The 17636-nt window shown below is 41.1% G+C and overlaps 1 protein-coding gene across 1 annotated transcript in view; it reads right to left on the bottom strand.

The window, feature by feature from the left end:
* Window positions 1–3162: 3162 nt before the first annotated feature.
* The window catches only part of MRPS27 (mitochondrial ribosomal protein S27), a 50833-nt gene continuing 36359 nt past the window's right edge, over window positions 3163–17636 (bottom strand). The window contains exons 10-11 of the mRNA XM_069962823.1: window positions 7415–7567; window positions 3163–4350 (exon numbers count right to left, since the gene is read on the bottom strand). Of these exons, the coding sequence (XP_069818924.1) occupies window positions 4105–4350; window positions 7415–7567 (399 nt within the window). The 3' untranslated portion in view covers window positions 3163–4104. The remainder of the gene's footprint in view (window positions 4351–7414; window positions 7568–17636) is intronic.

The following is a 17636-nucleotide window of genomic DNA, read 5'->3' as shown; positions in this document are numbered from 1 at the left end:
GTGTGGGGGGGACCAACCCAATATTAGGTAACTGGTTTTAAAAATCACTGTATATTATACGACTTATAATATATCTAAGATTTGCTAAACAAACATGCAAAAAAGCTGTCATATATGCATCTGCACCAAATTTATTATTTGCTGTATACACTTTCCTTTAGGGCTAGAAGGAGTTTAAAATGCGCCAGATCAATGATGTGTACCATTCTTTTCACTCATAATATTGAAGTAATCCAACCAAGAACAAAGGGGGAGATTTATCAAACATGGTGTAAAGTGAAACTAGCTCAGTTGACCCTAGCAACCAATCAGATTCCACCTTTCATTCCTCAGACTTTTTGGAAAATGAAAAGTGGAATCTTACTGGTTGCTAGGGGCAACTGAGCCAGTTTCACTTTACTCCATGTTTACACCACGGGTGGTCCGTAGAAGTGCCGGAAAGAGGCGTGAAACAGCCCGTCACCTAACCTCCGTGGCATCTGCTGCCTCACTGTCTGCACCTTGTCCAACGTTACCTGATTTTATGATGGATAATAAATAAAGATGAAGAAATTTTATCGGTGAGTGCAGTTCCATTTCCTTCTTTTTGGGTAATTTACTCTAATACTAATACTTGGGAACTAGCACCTCCGTTATTGCTGCGATTCCAAATTTCCATGTTTTGCTGGGATTAGTAGTGCCACCATGATTTTCTTTGTTACAAACTATATATATTATTTATATACATTTAATCAGTGCGTCAACTCTTTTACTCTGAGTGTGCAGCTAAATGATGTCTACATTTAAGATAGTAATAAATCTCCCAGTCTCCCAGCTTTGTGACATGTCACTAACATCTGGTAGCTGATATTTAAATTAATTGGTTAAACAAATAGTTTTCATTCTGTCCAAATGTGAAGAACTTGCCTCAAAACATTAAAAAAAGAAAAGGTTAATCTTGATTTATTTTCCCTGAAATATAGTTCACATGCCACCTTCTTTAATGGCTTTTCCCTTTCCAACCATACATTATTATGACAAATCCATCCCGCATGGTGACACACTGGTTGAGAATTATTCCTCTCCACCTGTTCCTAAATGTATAGCGGGATCCCTAAGGCTTGATCTTGTCATCTCGGGAACGTCTCATTATTTCTATTACAGCCATAACAGACAGTACAGTCTCCCTAGCTAGCCTGCTTCCTGATTGAGGACCAATTTATGCTTCTGAAAAGTCTGTCTAAAGAAAAAACATGAGTAACTTGTAAATCTTTTAATTTGACATGTAGAGATAGTAGAAGAGTAAAGTGCTGCCTTCCATAAGAACTAGAGCAGAGTAAATATAAAGTCTAGCATCTAATACATCTTCATTACGTTGTCTTTTCACCTTTCCTAATTGCTGCACAGTAACCATCAACAAGCAGGGCAGTTCATCTCAATAAATGGGAACTCATATAGTATTGCTTACATGTCTGACCTAGTTCTGAAAATAATAAAAATAGTCCAGTACGTCCTGTTTGAGCAGTTAGTCAGCACTACAATTGCATTGCTTTTCCTTAGATCTTCATCACAACTAGAGATGAGCGAACCTGGAGCATGCTCGAGTCGATCCGAACCCGAACTTTCGGCATTTGATTAGCGGTGGCTGCTGAAGTTGGATAAAACCCTAAGGCTATGTGGAAATTATGGATATAGTCATTGGCTGTATCCATGTTTTCCAGACAACCTTAGAGCTTTATCCAACTTCAGCAGCCCCAGCTAATCAAATACCGAACGTTCGGGGTCGGATCGACTCGAACCCAAACCCGTTTCGCTCATCTCTAATCACAACCCTTCCACCCTGCCTACCCTTCCCACAGCATTCCTGTCAGTTCCCTTTCCAAATTGGTCACAGAATATCTCCTCATTCTACTGCGGTTCCCGCTCTGTATACATTACCTGTCTCCTTGCTGCAGGGGTCCCGGCTTCCTGCTCTGTGGCCCAGCCAATCAGTGTGTTGCCCAGCCGCAGCCACTGATTGGCTGGGCAGGAGAGCAGGAAGCTGGGACCCCGTGCGGCAAGGAGACAGGTAATGTATATACAGACAGCGCGGGAGCCGATGATGAAGGGGTTAAGGGGGCGGCTGAATTACACACTCTTTCAGACCGCTATGTATGTAGTCTCAGGGGCCTGCCAGGACCTTAGCACGTAGCCGATCTCGCTGCAAAACTCGCAGCGAGATTTCCACTGCGAGTCGGTGTGTGTGAAGGCACCCTAATTGTCCCAGTAAAGATATATGCACATATTTTTTGTAATTTATTCTTTGAAAAAAGAGAGGGACAACCAAAATAAAAAACGTGAGGTTGCCCCTCAAATGTATAACTAACAGATTTAAGGAAACAGGTACCAAGTGCAATGTGTGAATATAATACAATAAAAACAGTTCCAGTAACTGAAGGGGACTGAGAAGTATCATGCGGTGTGCTCTCTGTAATTTTAAGGGAATCAGATGTAAGTGCTTTTAGTACAGAAATAAAGCCATTGGAGGGGATTGGGGAAGGGGGGGGTCAGAAGGAAAAGAAAGACGGACAAGAGGATGAAAGGAGGGAGAGGAGAGAAAAAGAAGAAAGGGTTGAAGGAAAAAAAACTGTGATCTCCTCTTGAGATACTATTGTCAGTCCAGTGTACCATGGGGGATGGCCTATGAGTAGGCTGGAGTATCTCTCAGGAGATATGTTTATTCTGAGATATACCAGAATTCTAGCAATTGAAACAGAGCCTTAGGAAAGTTAGTGTAAAAGTCATGTAGCATGGATGTTATATCCAGATAGGTATCATTAACTTTGACAATTGGAGGGGTTGTTGTTTGCTTCTATAGCAGTGGAATGCATGAACATGCGAGTGGCCATGGCCAGAGATTTACGTAGGGATCTAGCATATGCTTTTGGCTAGAGAAGGAACAGTGCTGGACTCCATAGCCAGAGCAGTGACTCTCTTGAACTCACCCCTGAAGGCCATAAGTAGGGGACATTTCCCAAATATATGTAAAATCTGCAGATTCCACAAGGCCAATTGTAATGAGTTTATGTATTAATTACCTTAAAAAGCTGTATGATGTAAACCTGGAAACTGATGTGAATTACTTTAAAATATATCCCCCTGCCCTCAATACAGACATAATGTAAAAGAAAAAATCTGAATCTGTTGTTATATGTATGTCATTTATTGTACAAGTAGTAAACAAAAAAGCTAGTAAAAATTCTAATATATATATATATATATATATATATATATAAAAAAAAAGATTACTAATGTACTAAATGTGTTTAATATTTAACAGTGAAATACTTATCTTTACAGTTCTCCATCTGCATTCTATATTTCATAGAAATGTAGCAATCCCAAGAAAAGAAAGAGCATTCTCTTTGGATTTACATGACCCGGTATAACCCATTGTGCCCACTTTTGTCACCACAAACCTACAGCATGATGTGTAAGTACACAGAGAAGAGAAATGCCAAACCAAATGGAAAAGAATGTGTGGCTTCCATGGACGGTATAGACAATGTACATGAAGCATGAATGGTATTAAAGTTTAGCTGTCATATAAAATATTTTTAGCAGAAATTAATACAAGCGGTTTTTAAAGAAATAGGTTTTATTAGGCAAAAAAAAGCCTTTTTCTCTGCTCAAAAAGCTGTTTTCCAGCCTCCGCCTCACTTCCTATCTGTGCATTATCAGGCAAAGCAGTCTTCATTACAGAGAAGCAAAGTGAGGGGGAGAGGCTAAGGGGGGTCAGTGAGCAGGGAGAGCAGAGAAGCAGCTGTACAGTTTGGAGACTGTTTGGCCACATAAAACGCTGGATTCAGAGGTCACAAAGGTCAGTGCTTATCTAGGAACTTGGTGAGAGAAGATTGCAGGATGATGTATTTTGTATAGGGCTGCCTTTTCTCCTCTGTGCTCAGTCACCCTGCTCGACCCCTCCCCTCTCCATAAAGCATATGAACACATAAATCCTGCTTCTTCTGAAGTGAGGGGGGAGGGAGGAAAACTGCTTTTTGAGTACAAAAGAAAGTTTCTGAAAATTGCTTGTATAATTGATATTTATTGATTTCTGAAAAATTACATTTAAATGACAGTTACGCTTTAAGCAGTGGACTTGGCTCTGGATGCCAGCAGGGCTTCATACTGCGACCTTGCCTTCTCTCTCAACTCCTTCTCTCTCTTGACGAGAGCATTCTGTTCTTCCTCCCACTCTGTGAGACAGACCTCATATTTTTCAATGTCTGGCTTTTCAGCATCTGGCAGCTTCTGTTGTACTAAACTTGTGGTCAGGCTCTCAAGGTTAGTAGGGTCAATTTTCCCAAGCGAATCAAGTTTTGCGCTCAAGTCCTGAAGGGATGACAAAAAAAACAAAAACAAAGTTAGATTTCTTGCATAACAGTCAGTATTATATATGACTCCACACATCATTCTACACCCCTATTGCTTTTACCAGATGTACAGTATTTGCAAAACAAACTATTCCTAGAAAATATACCTGTGGCGCACCAGTGGCTACCACAGCTGCTGTATAATATATTGTATGTCTGTGTATAATCCTAGCCTCAAAAATATAGCTAACATGTTTCTGCAATTTTGAAAATAAGAGAAATCACATATAAAGTGTGTTTTCTAAGTGTTTGGAGAGACCAGGCCCATCACCTCTCTGACACAGATTTCACACTTGGTGTTCACATCTCCAATGTATGAGCCTGAATTTCATTTTTCTGCTCCAATAACGAAACAGCAAAATGGAATTCACAATGCAGATGTGAACACGACCTGAGACTATTATATCAATCATACAGACAGGCCACAAAAATAGCTGCTTCTACAGGGACAAGGATTTTTCACATAGCGTTTACACTTATACTGTACATGGTGTCTCCATCATTTGGCATATTTCAAACAATTTCTCAAAAACGTATTAATGAAAAAGCTTACAATGAACAGGTATATAATTATCCCTCAGGAACTGGACTGTCAGCTTCAGGAACCAAGGTGATAAGTGCACTGAAGACACTGGGGTTCTGGGTTCTATCCCCCCAAGGACATCATCTGCATCAAGTCTGTATGTTATCCCTGTGTTTGCTTAACTTTTCTGCCCCACAGCTCAACAATATTCAGAAGCCCTATAGAGATGGAATGAAGCAGTGGCTGTAAATGCTGCTGCTCCACTCAGACGACATTTGTTCTCGGTTCCTGGGATTGTCAGAGGTCCTAGCAGTTTGACCCCCACTGATCCACTAGCTATTCCCTATGCATTCTGAAATCAGAATCCATCCTAAAACTTTCATCAAGTGACCATTAGTAGCAGCTACAAGTATATCTCTATGAATGGGCATTTCTTACAATACATAGCCCCTTCATCATCAAACATTTATAAAACGATTAGTGCATTAGGCTAATGGGAGGGAAACCACTTCTAAACTAAGAGTTAATACTGCTAAGACTTGTCAAGCACTGCCTTATATCTGCAGCCGTCAGACAGTCTTTGAATGGTCTCTTGTTCCAAGTGCTGCTACCATGAAAAAGCTCTTAGTGACAGTGGAACAAATCTGAAGCTTCCTTACTAGCTAATCTTCACTCTGCAGATTTTAGGGAGTCATTGCCGCTGCATGGCTAGATGGGTTTGACCTGCACTCGGTCTAGAGCATATAACTTCATTGGCTGGTTCCACGCTTACAGCTCTCCTACATTTATCCTCTCATGTAAGCAAATAAATATTTCAGCAATTAACCCTTGTAAGAGAGCCAGAAAGGGGATGAACAGACTCTTTAGCCATAAACTAAATATCCCTGGTCATTCAACAGCTCTGGGTAAAGTGCCTTAACCTCCCACTAACATCTGAAATGTCATAGTGAAGTGTAAAAAAGTTGTGATGGGTGGGAGTCAAGGTGTGAAGAACCCCTCTGATAGTCAGACTGAAGGGACAAAACTGCTCAGCTGGGGAGTGTTTAGCTATTATTGCGTAATTTAAAACCTCTCCATTAAAATTTGTAATTGATGCATTTTTGCTGGAGAAAATATAGTTGTGTGTACTGTAAATGGACATGGTTGTTCAAAACTAGATACTAGATGTCTGGCCATCTATGACATGAACTGCAAGGATTAGAAGCTGCGCTGCACTATGTTCTAATCAGGATCTGATATATAAACCTGGTTACCGCCCACAGTCTTTGCAGGATGGGTGTGTGGACACAGCAGGAGGGTGGGAAAGTGGGACCAGAACCCCTGAGGATACTCTCCCTTAGACTCTGTGCCTCAGTCTGGCCAGTGGCAAACCAATTCAATCCTAGAGGCTCCACATCACTTTCTAGAGACTCTCCTTTATGTTGAATGCACGTTAGCTTGTTGAATACTTTTCAGGTTAGATAAAACAGGAAATGTTAGACTTTGTCCACACCTCCGTGAGAGAGACAGATATGCAGTGTCAATGATTGCAGGCAGCCCACAGATGTGCTGCCTGCAATGGCAGGCAGTCTATGAAGACCACAAAACAGACTGTATAAACGCAGGTCCCCTTTTTTTGCTGTCTGGGTTCCGAGCAGATGCACGGACTGTGGCATTCATGGCTGTGTGCCCATAGACTTTAATGTGTCCTATACAGTCTGTGTGATTGTGTGGATGAGGCCTTACAATTGGTGTATGTGTCTCTTACAATATACACACTTAGCTAATATGTATGTTTAGGGCAGGAGAGATCAGTCAGTCAATGGCATCTAATAGCAGTCAATATATAATTTATTTATTTTATTTTATTTTTCTAAGAAAAGTATTTGCTTTGATTATCAGCAGTGCTCACAGGTCTAGATAAATCCTAGAACTCTGCAGTGTTCTCCTGTGCTAGTCCTTAACATGTACTTCTACGATTAACAACATTACATGGAGTCAAAATGTACTCCTGATAACACTGTTACGTAGTTAGCCTTGACAAAAGCCAAAGCCAAGACTAGTGGGCTATTATAATTTCATAAATGATACAAATCATGAGTGTAAGGACAAAATTGTTGTTAACCGAGCAAAAGTGAGGCCTTCATTTACTGGAGAAAAGAGGTAACATTTCTTTTTATGTACTATGTATTTAGTGATTTGTGTTAACACGAGACAGCTTTCAAGGATGAGTAATGATACAATGACACGCTACTTTAGCTAATAGGTTTCTGTTTCTTAGAAAGACGGTGGGGGCTGGGAGAATCCCGGCAGACAAAGGCAGAATAAAATCCGTTCACGTGACCTTGAGTATTGGATCCCCCGTGTGCGATTTCCTGCCAAAGATGATTTACATATAATTTTGAAGTGTTTTGTTCGCTTGCAGGCGCGGTGAAGTGTGAAGAAGAAAATGTCAGCACGACAAAAATGAAAACTATATATTTACATATTAAAGATATTTTTCTATGCAATTTCAACTCACCTGAAATCTAGAAAGATATTCTGGTAGCAAATCTGCTTCTGTCTTCTCCGGGGCTCCGTACAGCTCCGACCTCTCTTCTGAAGCTTCAGTCTCTTCAGGTTTTTCCGATTGACTAGAAATGGCAGTCTCTAATGTGGATTTTAAAATTTCAATCTATGGAAAGGATGAATAGAGAAAGTCATTACTGCCCTGAAGAAGTGTTCAGTGCTCAAGGATTTTTAGGGTAAAACTCTCTAACCTGAATGAGAAGAAGCAATAACATGGAGGTGGTGAATAATTCATTGGCCTACTTAGGGCCCTCCCCATAAGACAGTAGGCAGGTTACAATATTATTAAAACACAAAGTAAAATGGCTGAATTTATAAAAATACAATGTAAAATATATCTATAAATCCACAGTAGTTATAGCAGCATAAGGGAAATTTGAAGGGGCACTCTGACACTAGAAAATTATATTCACGTGAGTGCATGTGAACGCATTATATAACTTGTTAATATGCTTCTGTAATGAAGTCTGAGCACATCATTATTTTATGGCTCATAAGTATCCCATGTGCTAGGGCCCTGACTGTAATTGTCTACAGTCAACTTGCATGATGGGTGTGACTAGACGGCTCAGCAGGTGTAAATAGGAGGGTGAGGCGGTGGAAATCATGTTTGGGGGGGGGGGGTTGCACATATGAAGCTCCTAAGACTAGACTGCCTTTCCACAACTGCATTTGGGATGTGCGCTATATCAAGACCCCACAGCCCTATTTTGGCAATAATCCTGGCAACATCTGTATTAGTAAATGGTGCAGAGTGTGCAGAACAACAAACAGTCTCATATGCAGCAAAACAGAATGGGCTATTTACTGGAATTTTGGATTTGATCAACCATGGAGAAAATAGAATTTTTTTTTTAAGATGACAAGCAGATTAGAAACTCTCAGATCACTAAGTACTAGAAGGTTCTGCAGTGCGTAAGATGATCACAGGTAGATTGCATTGCAATCACAACTACATTACGGTCACGCTAAAACAGACGGCTCTCAGCCAAATGACAAGCTGCATTCTGCTTCCAGGCTTCACAGACAGAGAATATAATTGGGAAATCCTGGCAGCCGCAGAACATTATTTGGCTATGAATGTGAAAGTGGTAGGGTAGGATTGCTGCACCTTGGCATGGGCTCTGCTTTCGTTCTCTCTCTCATTATCGGAATAATCTGACATGAATATAATTAAACAAAAACCAGCATGATCCCAGAAGCCTGCCAGTCCTGCCCAGTTATGGGAAGCAACAGGAACCTCCTGCAGAAAGATCATCCTGTGAGGCTGGTGGTAACCGGGAAGTTACAGCTATCAAAAGCTTCGCCAAAGCAATAAGGATGGTAAATGTTCTGAATCAACAAGGTGACCTATATGTGAGCAGGCTGGTGATTAACAAAACCTATATACGCTAATACTATGTACATCTACTGCATGCATATGGTGGAGCACAAAAGGCTTGTATGGATGACCAACAAAACATTATATTATCAGAGCTAATACCCACAACATACATCTGTTAATAATAGGATTCAAGGAAAGATAGGATCGGTTTTGCACAACTTTTCTGCTCATCATCCATCTGCTTGGATTCATGAATACCACCATCAATATTTGTTTGTACCATCATCTATATCCATCATCTGGTTTATAAATATGAACTTGTATTCTAAATATTTTTCTCACTTTCGCGCACTCTGTTTCCCTGTTATGGTGCTGGTTCCACTCCCTACTGCAATATCAATATACACAGCGCATGCAGTGTGGACCGGAAGGAACCTTTACCACGTAAGTTTATGAGATGCTCATAGACTTACATTAGTAAGGGACTTCCAGTCAATCTACAAGCTGATGAATGGGCTGGTCACACTCAGCAGCAGTGGAGATCAGAGTGGCCTATTGACCCTATTTACCCTCACACCAGCCAGGCGTAATATCAATATATTTGCATACCGACTAAAGAGACGGTTTTTGTTATACTTTGATACCTAGACTGCACATCTCTAGAATGGCTCTTTGCATTAGCTCTCTTGGCTCTGGCTAACAAACAAAAGTTCCAAGATGGGGAACCCCTTCTAAGGGTACTATTACACAAAGCGATTTTTCACCAATCAACAATTAACAATAAATGATCTCGAACGAACTGAAATCATTCACCAAATTACACAGAACGATGATGGTTACTTATGACTGTTCTTGCGGTCACCTTGTCGTCGCTATTGCGTTCATCGCTACTGCGAACGTCCTATTCCATGCAATCAACGATAAAAATAGGTCCAAATTCTATCAAACAACTAACAACTTCTTGTTGGTCGTTTAATCGTTGTCTGCTATTACACTAAACGATTATCGTTCAAATCTGAACGATCTAACAATTTTTCGAACGATAATCATCCTGTGTAATAGGGCCCATAAGGCTGTTAATGTGAATTTAGTCAACTAGCAGTAATCTAGGGAAGTGTGTAGTTTAATGAGAAGATCCCCGGCAGTCTAGGGCAGTAACAGGTTTCTGCTTATGTCCCTAGTGTTCCAAGGCAGTGAAAGTGTTAATTGTTGTTTCACTAGATGTTCAGACACATAGACGCTGCGTCAGCCGATCACAGAGCAGCTAATCTAATCATACAATGTGACTGTGTAATCGATCAGAGACCTACAGAGAGCAGAGACTGTGAATAGGATTCTTGTTCTATCTATACCCCCATCCTCTGGGTCCTTGTGCAGCTGTACATATACTGTCCCTAAGGTATGACATGGACACTGTCAGCAGTTGTTACCTAGTGTTAGGCTGGGTTCACACTGCTATACAATGTCAAAATGGATGTATACATCATCAACATGTAACAAAAGGATGCCAACATATACCACAGAGGATGTATGCCCATTCAGTAGAATATGCTGGAAGCAGTCAACTATTGACCAAGTTTGATCCACTTCGTGAAACTGTACTGTTATATTGAGACCTTACAAGTGTTTTCAGTCCAGGAAAATAACAGAATATGTTCTTGAAATTGACCGAACAGAGTTATTAGTAAACTATGTTCTGGCCTTAAACGAAATAGGCTAGAGTACACCATGGTATTTGTTGGCACACCTTTTTGACAGGTGGCCAGCATACACCTCCGATGCTCCTTGAAACACTGTCCGAACCCAGTCGTACAATGTGGTGGAATCCTTTAACAAGGGGAATGGTAATCCAGATGTTAATTTATTCAAACATTTCCTAGATAAACACATAAACACAGAATTCTATGAAAATATTCTCCAGAATTGTTATTGTATAGGGCATACACATATTTACCAAACCAGATATGGAAGGAGAACTGACAGGTCCTCTTTAGCAATATGCATCTATTCATCGCCTACTGACACATTAAATGTGCATATAAGGTTTTGCATTGCAAATATCTGCTTTCTACCACACAGGCAAAAAGTTCCAGACTAGAAGGTTAATCAGAAGTTTTACAATAAGACTTAAAGGTCTGAGAATTAACGAAACTACACTAGGTGCAGGAAAGGTTTTATAATAAAAAACTGAATTCCTGGTTCCGCAAGCACCAATACTCTGGTGATCTCCGACTGTCTCTGTTTGCATATGGCATCAGTGGCTAAATACACGTTTCGCACATTATTGTTCTAACAAATAGACTGGTGGCAACCAGAACATTGGCAAAAAATTAAAATGTTGTCTTGGTTCATACAATTTTTTATACACAGTGGTACCTTGGTTTAAGAGTAACTTGGATTAAGAGCGCCTTGCAAGAAGAGCTCACATTTTTTCAGAATTGTAACTTGGATTAAGAGCATTGCTTTGGTTTAAGAGCTCCCTGTACTGGGTCGGAGCGGTAGTGGGGGAGGGGCATGGTCTGCATAGTGGGGTCTACAGCCCTGTACTCTGACCCAGGAAGTCTCCCTCGCCTTCCAAATCATGGCAGACCCACTTCAGGCTGGGGCTTACATCAGAGGACAGGACTGTGGAGGTAATCTCTCCATAGCTGTAATTCCTGTATGTGCCCACATCTGCCGTGCTCATTCCTCCCTGCAGTCTTTGTCAGCCCTTGTGTTTCCCATCTTCTCTATTCCTGCTATAATGTGCCTGCACTTACACTCAGCTATACATACTGCTGCTATAATGATTGGTCCCTGCTGAGCCTATCCCCCTTCCCCATTACTGTCATGTGACCACACAGTCCTCTGATGGCAGCCCTGCTTCTCTATTCTAGCCTGTTGTACTACGCTGCTGCATTATTGTGATCTACAGCTTCATCCTGTATCTACAAACTGCTGCTGTTTTCTCAGGTTTGCAATAACTATACATTATAAGCACATTTCCGGAACGAATTATGCACACACACACACACGTACGTGTGTGTGTGTGTGTGTGTGTGTGTGTGTGTGTGTGTGTGTGTGTGTGTGTGTATATATCTAGCTGAGGGTACGTTAAAAAAAAAAAGGCATACTTGCCTACCTCAAGTCCCCTATGGCTCCAGTTCCAGCATCTTGTGTCCTACTTGTGTCTGCTTTTAACAAGAGCCTTCTCAGTGGGACCTAACAATTATTGGGGGCAGCAGTGTCTCACCTCAATCCGAAGTATCATTGTGCACGCAACATTCTTTTATGGTAAAGGAAAGCTATCATTTCAAAACTGCTGTCCTATCGGTGGGGGACACAGATAAATAAGCGGGGCAGATTGATACATATAATATGAAAAGTACCAAGTAACACTGCCTACTGGACTCCTAAGCACAGAATAAGTAACGGTAAAAATGAATGAATCAGTAATTTACTAGTGAATCTTGGTTTATAAATGTGCTAATCAAACTGTTCTGTTCCTCCAGCTGGATAGAATTCTACCTGCAGAGTGGACTGCTTTGTCAATGCAAACATATCCTGGCTCTGGTGAATGGAGTCACATGGATATGTCGCACATACATGCCAGGAGCTTTTCCTGATATTTACACCAGAAGTGTGAATAGAGTCTTGTCTTCGATTAATCCACCACTACAATTACCTATGTTACACAGATCTTCATGAAATCCTCTTCTATATTCAGTGTAATCTGTGTTGCTATCCTTGTCCTATTGAATGCATAACTGGTAGCCACACTAAATATAAAAATCAATAGTCAGGGCCTTTGGTCATATGACAAAGCAGATCCGAGACACCAAAATAAAAAAATGGAATTGTATTATCCATGTCACGGTCACCAGGATTTGCATCACACATCAGTTTAGCGTGAAACAAGCATTAATTAAGATAACAAAGGAACATATGACATTATCTAGAAAGCACAAAGTAGAGATTTATTTTGATTCAAGTCCGTAAGTAGTCAAGTAAATTAACAATGGCAGAAATGTGGTGCTGTGCATCCATTTATCCCAATTATTTGCCAGTCTAAACCTGAGGCTCTGTCAGTGTCTTGTTGCGGCCTGCAGCAGCTCCTACATAAGCCCATCTGCATGGTAATTCTCTGTGTATGCTGGCACAGCACCAACAACCCCCAGTAACAGGCTGGGAGTGATTTCTCTGCACAAGAAAACAGCTAAGAAAGAATAAAGTAGCATATTACTTGTACATTCATTATAATAAAGGGCGTAAGAGTTATTAAGAATGGAGCACAGAGTGCTGCAGATCATTTACATCCTCAAGTCTGCTAGCGATGTAAGGTCCATTAAAAATAACACTGTCCGACCTGTCAACCAACTGAGTGAGCAGCAGATTACTGACCCGCACAGTACATGGGGTATGCCACACTCCATGCTCTTAGTATTCATATGCTGCTGGGACACCCAAATTCCAGTCTGTTCTTTCCCACTGCATCTGCCTGTGTGAGTGACAGATTCACTGCAGCATGTTGGGGGTTGTAATCCATGTGAAGATACACAAAAGTCACTAAGATATACCATGACTCTTGCATTGGTTTAGGTTTGGACCACCCACCAAGAAATGCCAAAACCCAATTCAGATACAATCTGAAGAGGCTGCTGTGCTTTGCTGGAGCCATTCTGGTAGAACAGCCACTTAGGGGCCTATTCCACTGAGCTCGATTCAGCCGATTATCGCTCCGTGGAATACAGAGAACGATCAGACGAATATCGTGTCATCGGATGATCGTTCACGTAGGTTCAAACCTAAAATCATTGGTCGCCACCCGCGCACCGCTACATGGAATAGCGGTCTGCGGCGGGCGACTGAAGATTTAAAAATTTCATGCTTTACCTCACCAGGCTGCAGGTCTTCTCCTTCTCCCGATCCCGTGCGGCAGCATCAGCTTCGGAGCGGCCTGTCTGAGCAGACAGACTGCTCAGCCAATCACTGGCCAGGACCGCCGCAGCATGGTGAGGTAAAGTATGAAACAAGGGCTGCAAGGACATCGGTAACTAAGTCCCTGCAGCCCTCGCTAAACAATTGTCGGCCGAGAAATAGGCCCAGCAAATGAGCGCCGATCTAGCAGATCGGCACTCGCTTACATCATTGATCGGGCCCTGGTCGGCCCGTGGAATACCACCCTTAGGAATGTCGTATTATACAGATATCCTTTAACTTCTATCCATGAGAAAATCCTTAAAGAAATTATTCCATAGGATGATCTCTCTTTACAATAAGGTCCTGTTCACATTATTTAATGGCATCTGTTGTTGGGGAAAGCTCCTGACTAGAGATGAGCGAACCGGGTCACAACCAAGTGACAATTTTGAAAAACTGTGAGCTCTTCTTGCAAAACGCTCTCAATCCAAGTTACTCTTACACCAAGGTACCACTGTATCTAAGTTATTAAACTATCACCCAACAAATCTCAAAAGCATTTATTGTAGATGGAGTCATATGGACTATACATCACATCACACATAGATGCTAGTGACTAGGCACCATAAATTGTATTTTATGGCTCAATGGAAAAACAGTAATTTTAAAGGAAATCTGTCACATCGAAAATGCAGCCCAATCTGCAGCCCTCATGCTTTAGAGCAGGAGGAAATGAGCAGACTGACAGTTTTATGAGAAAAGGATACCTTGTTGTTTATTAATGGAAATCTCTGTTCATTCTGGGCTAAGTAGTCAAGTGGGCTGTCAGTCATAGAGTAGGGACCGCCCACAAGACTTGTTGGCCCAGAATGGGCAGAGACTTACATAAAAAGGACACGTTTTTCTGGAACTTTTCATAAACGGGAAAAAGTTTTTAAGTATAAGAAAAGAAATTAAAATCAGGAAGAATTCATGTGAAATAGCAAATATTTCAACAACCATGTCAAAGACTAAAATGCAAATATACAGTTGAAAATTAAAATGTTATGTGAAGACTGTATAATCCAATTGCCATGCACATGTTAAACTGGTGCTAGTGCTGGATTAAAGAGTGAAGAGACACATCCGAATCATGTCACAGGGGATTAGAAGAGAGTCTCGCTGCTCTTCACATACATACATTTCCAGACTGTTCTATACTGATCAGCATAGGCCGTGCATTCAGAAGCCTCTATAAGAATATTAATTCAGGACATTATCTTTGAGGGTGACAGAATGATTTGTAAAGTACATTTTGCAGCGTTATGATTGCCATTTACCAAGAACTGGGGGAATAGCTACTGTGAAATATTTTATACATGATTAGTAATTGCACAATTGAGGAAAGTCCTTAAAGTGCATAATCACCAATGGAGGATGCAGACGTACTGGTTAACCCGTTAAGGCCTTACTCATTGCTGTTTCTTTACCAAGGCAATGATAGTTATGTCTTAATGCATTCTATGCTTACTCTGGGGAAAAAAAAAAACACTGAAGCCTTAAGGACCTATTCCACGGAACGATTATCGGCCGTATTGGGCCGATATCGGCCGCTACGGACGATAATCGTCCCGTGGAATAGAGTGCAACGATCAGCTGACATCATTGCAGTGCTCCTCTAGACAGCCCGTGGAATAGGGCCATTACAGACCAAAGCCTAATGGTAAGAAATAGGCATAAAATATCTATCTTAATATTTACAAAAAAATTGAGTTGAAGCTGTCTCCCCAGAATGACTAAAACCAGCTCCCTACCAATGTGTAGGTCCCCCCTCATGCCACCTAAACACAGGATACTGTCTCTAGAGAATTAGAGTGGGGTCTGTCTGCTTCTGTGAGACGGAGATTGCAGTGAGTTGGAAGTAAAACTCAGAGCCACACTCCCCCTCTGCTCATATGGAATCCAAATGCTCAAAACTGATATTTCAATGCTTTGCAAATGATAGGGACACTTTAAAGGGAAACTAAAAGCAGGTTTGAAGACTCTATCCTGCTGTTATGTTCCCAAAGGGCAGAGGATGGTGAGAATGAAGGCAATTTTTTTTACCTTCATCCTCAGTGCCGTTTTCAGTAAACCTTCCCTTTATTCAATATGCAAATATTCCCCCTGTGAAAGTCACTTAGTTCCTTAGAGTGGTTATGTCACAAAGAAAACTGTGCAAAAACTGATGCATTATGTTAATTTGAGTATGTACTTGAACTGTATAAGTACTTCTTAAAATGTATCATTTCAGAGATATAGACTAATCCCCCATGAGACTGCTTTGTTGCAATAGCCTGTTGGCCTTGGTTAAGGCCCGCCAGGGATCCACTATGCTCAGTTCAATCGCAGTCACCATTAGTACAGGCAGTAAATTCACATGCTGCAATGGGGATTGTGGGAAAGAGTCTGCACTCTTGCATGGCAGCAGCAGGGTCACAGACCAGAGAGGAAATCAGGAAGTAAATAGATCAAGAGGGAATGAAAATGGAACTTTTACTGTTTGTGGTACTCATCTGATTTGACCCTCTGTGCTTTGTGACAGCACCTCTTTAAGCTTGCCCAATTTTCCTGATTCCAAAGAGAAGGGGTTGTCCAGTGAAAATCTTTTTCTTTCAGATCAACTGGTATCAGAAAGTTATATAGTTTTGTAATTTACTTCTATTAAAAAACCTCAAGTCTTCCCATACTTATTAGCTGCTGTATGTTATGCAGGAAATGTTTTATTTTCAGTCCGACACTGCACTCTGCTGACATCTCTGGCCAAGACAGGAACTCTGTCTCGGTTTTCTGTGAATCCCCATTGAAAACCTCTACTACTTTGGACAGTTCCTGTCCCGACCAGAGATGTCAGCAGAGAGCACTGTCTCAGACTGAAAATAAAACATTTCCTGCATGACATACAGCAGCTTTCTGACACCAGTTGATCTAAAAGAAAAAGATTTTCACTGGATAATTCCTTTAACTTTAAAGCGAATGTACCATTTGGTACATCACTTGGTGTTTTTTACATGAATAGACCAGTTCTGGTGTGGTAATGCCAGTGACACAGTCCCTTTTTTTGACGGTCTATTCCCCAACACCGGCCGGGCATGATGCACTGTAGGCTGACCCACCGTACCCTATTGTGACAAAACCCCCTCCCCTCTGTGACACAGCTCCATTAGAATCAATGAAGCCGCATCACAGAGGGGAGGGGGTTTCGTCATCCTGTACCGGTCTGTTCATATAAAAAAAACGATGTACCTAGTGGTACATTCACTTTGAGAACTGACTGTTCACTTGCCTCCTAATATATTTCCCCCTTTGACTGGTGCAATCATCACAAGATAGTCACTGTTATTTACTTCACGCACCGGTGGTTTTAATGTTATGGCTACTACCTGTATTTGATAACTGTAGTAAACTATGGAGTGATTGATTTTAGAAATCTTCACCAATTATCATGTTATGCCTTCTATGGCCTTATTCACAAGTTCAGTAATATTTTCTAGTCCTGAAACAACCCGCTAAAAATTACGGATTGGACATCCGCATTACATCCGTATTGCATCCGTATTTCCGTAAATCCGTTTTTACTACTGACTGCTTTACACAAGTTAATAAAGTTGAGTAGGTTAAAAAAAAAAAAATAGCACCAGTTTGCCCAACCCCTAAAATAAGTCACATGATCGCTTGTCAGCCTGTTCTTGCTTAGAAACAGAACCTTGTGACCTATGAGTCATACTTATTTTGTTTTACGGGAATACGGGAATACGGAAATACGGATGCCAAACATGTTGCAATCCGTAAAAAAGCCGTAAACAATTGATTTCAATGAGAGGATCCGTAAAAAAATCTGGGTCCGCACTGGGTCCGCACTAGGACATGTCCTTTTTTTTCGGCATTGATTTTCATCCGTTTCATCTACTGATAGTGTGAATAGCCCAATAGA

This window comes from Dendropsophus ebraccatus, chromosome 3 (genome assembly GCF_027789765.1).
Source record: "Dendropsophus ebraccatus isolate aDenEbr1 chromosome 3, aDenEbr1.pat, whole genome shotgun sequence".
Lineage (NCBI taxonomy): Eukaryota > Metazoa > Chordata > Amphibia > Anura > Hylidae > Dendropsophus > Dendropsophus ebraccatus.
Note: the sequence above shows the minus strand (reverse complement) of the source record. Positions and strands in the feature narration are given on the sequence as shown.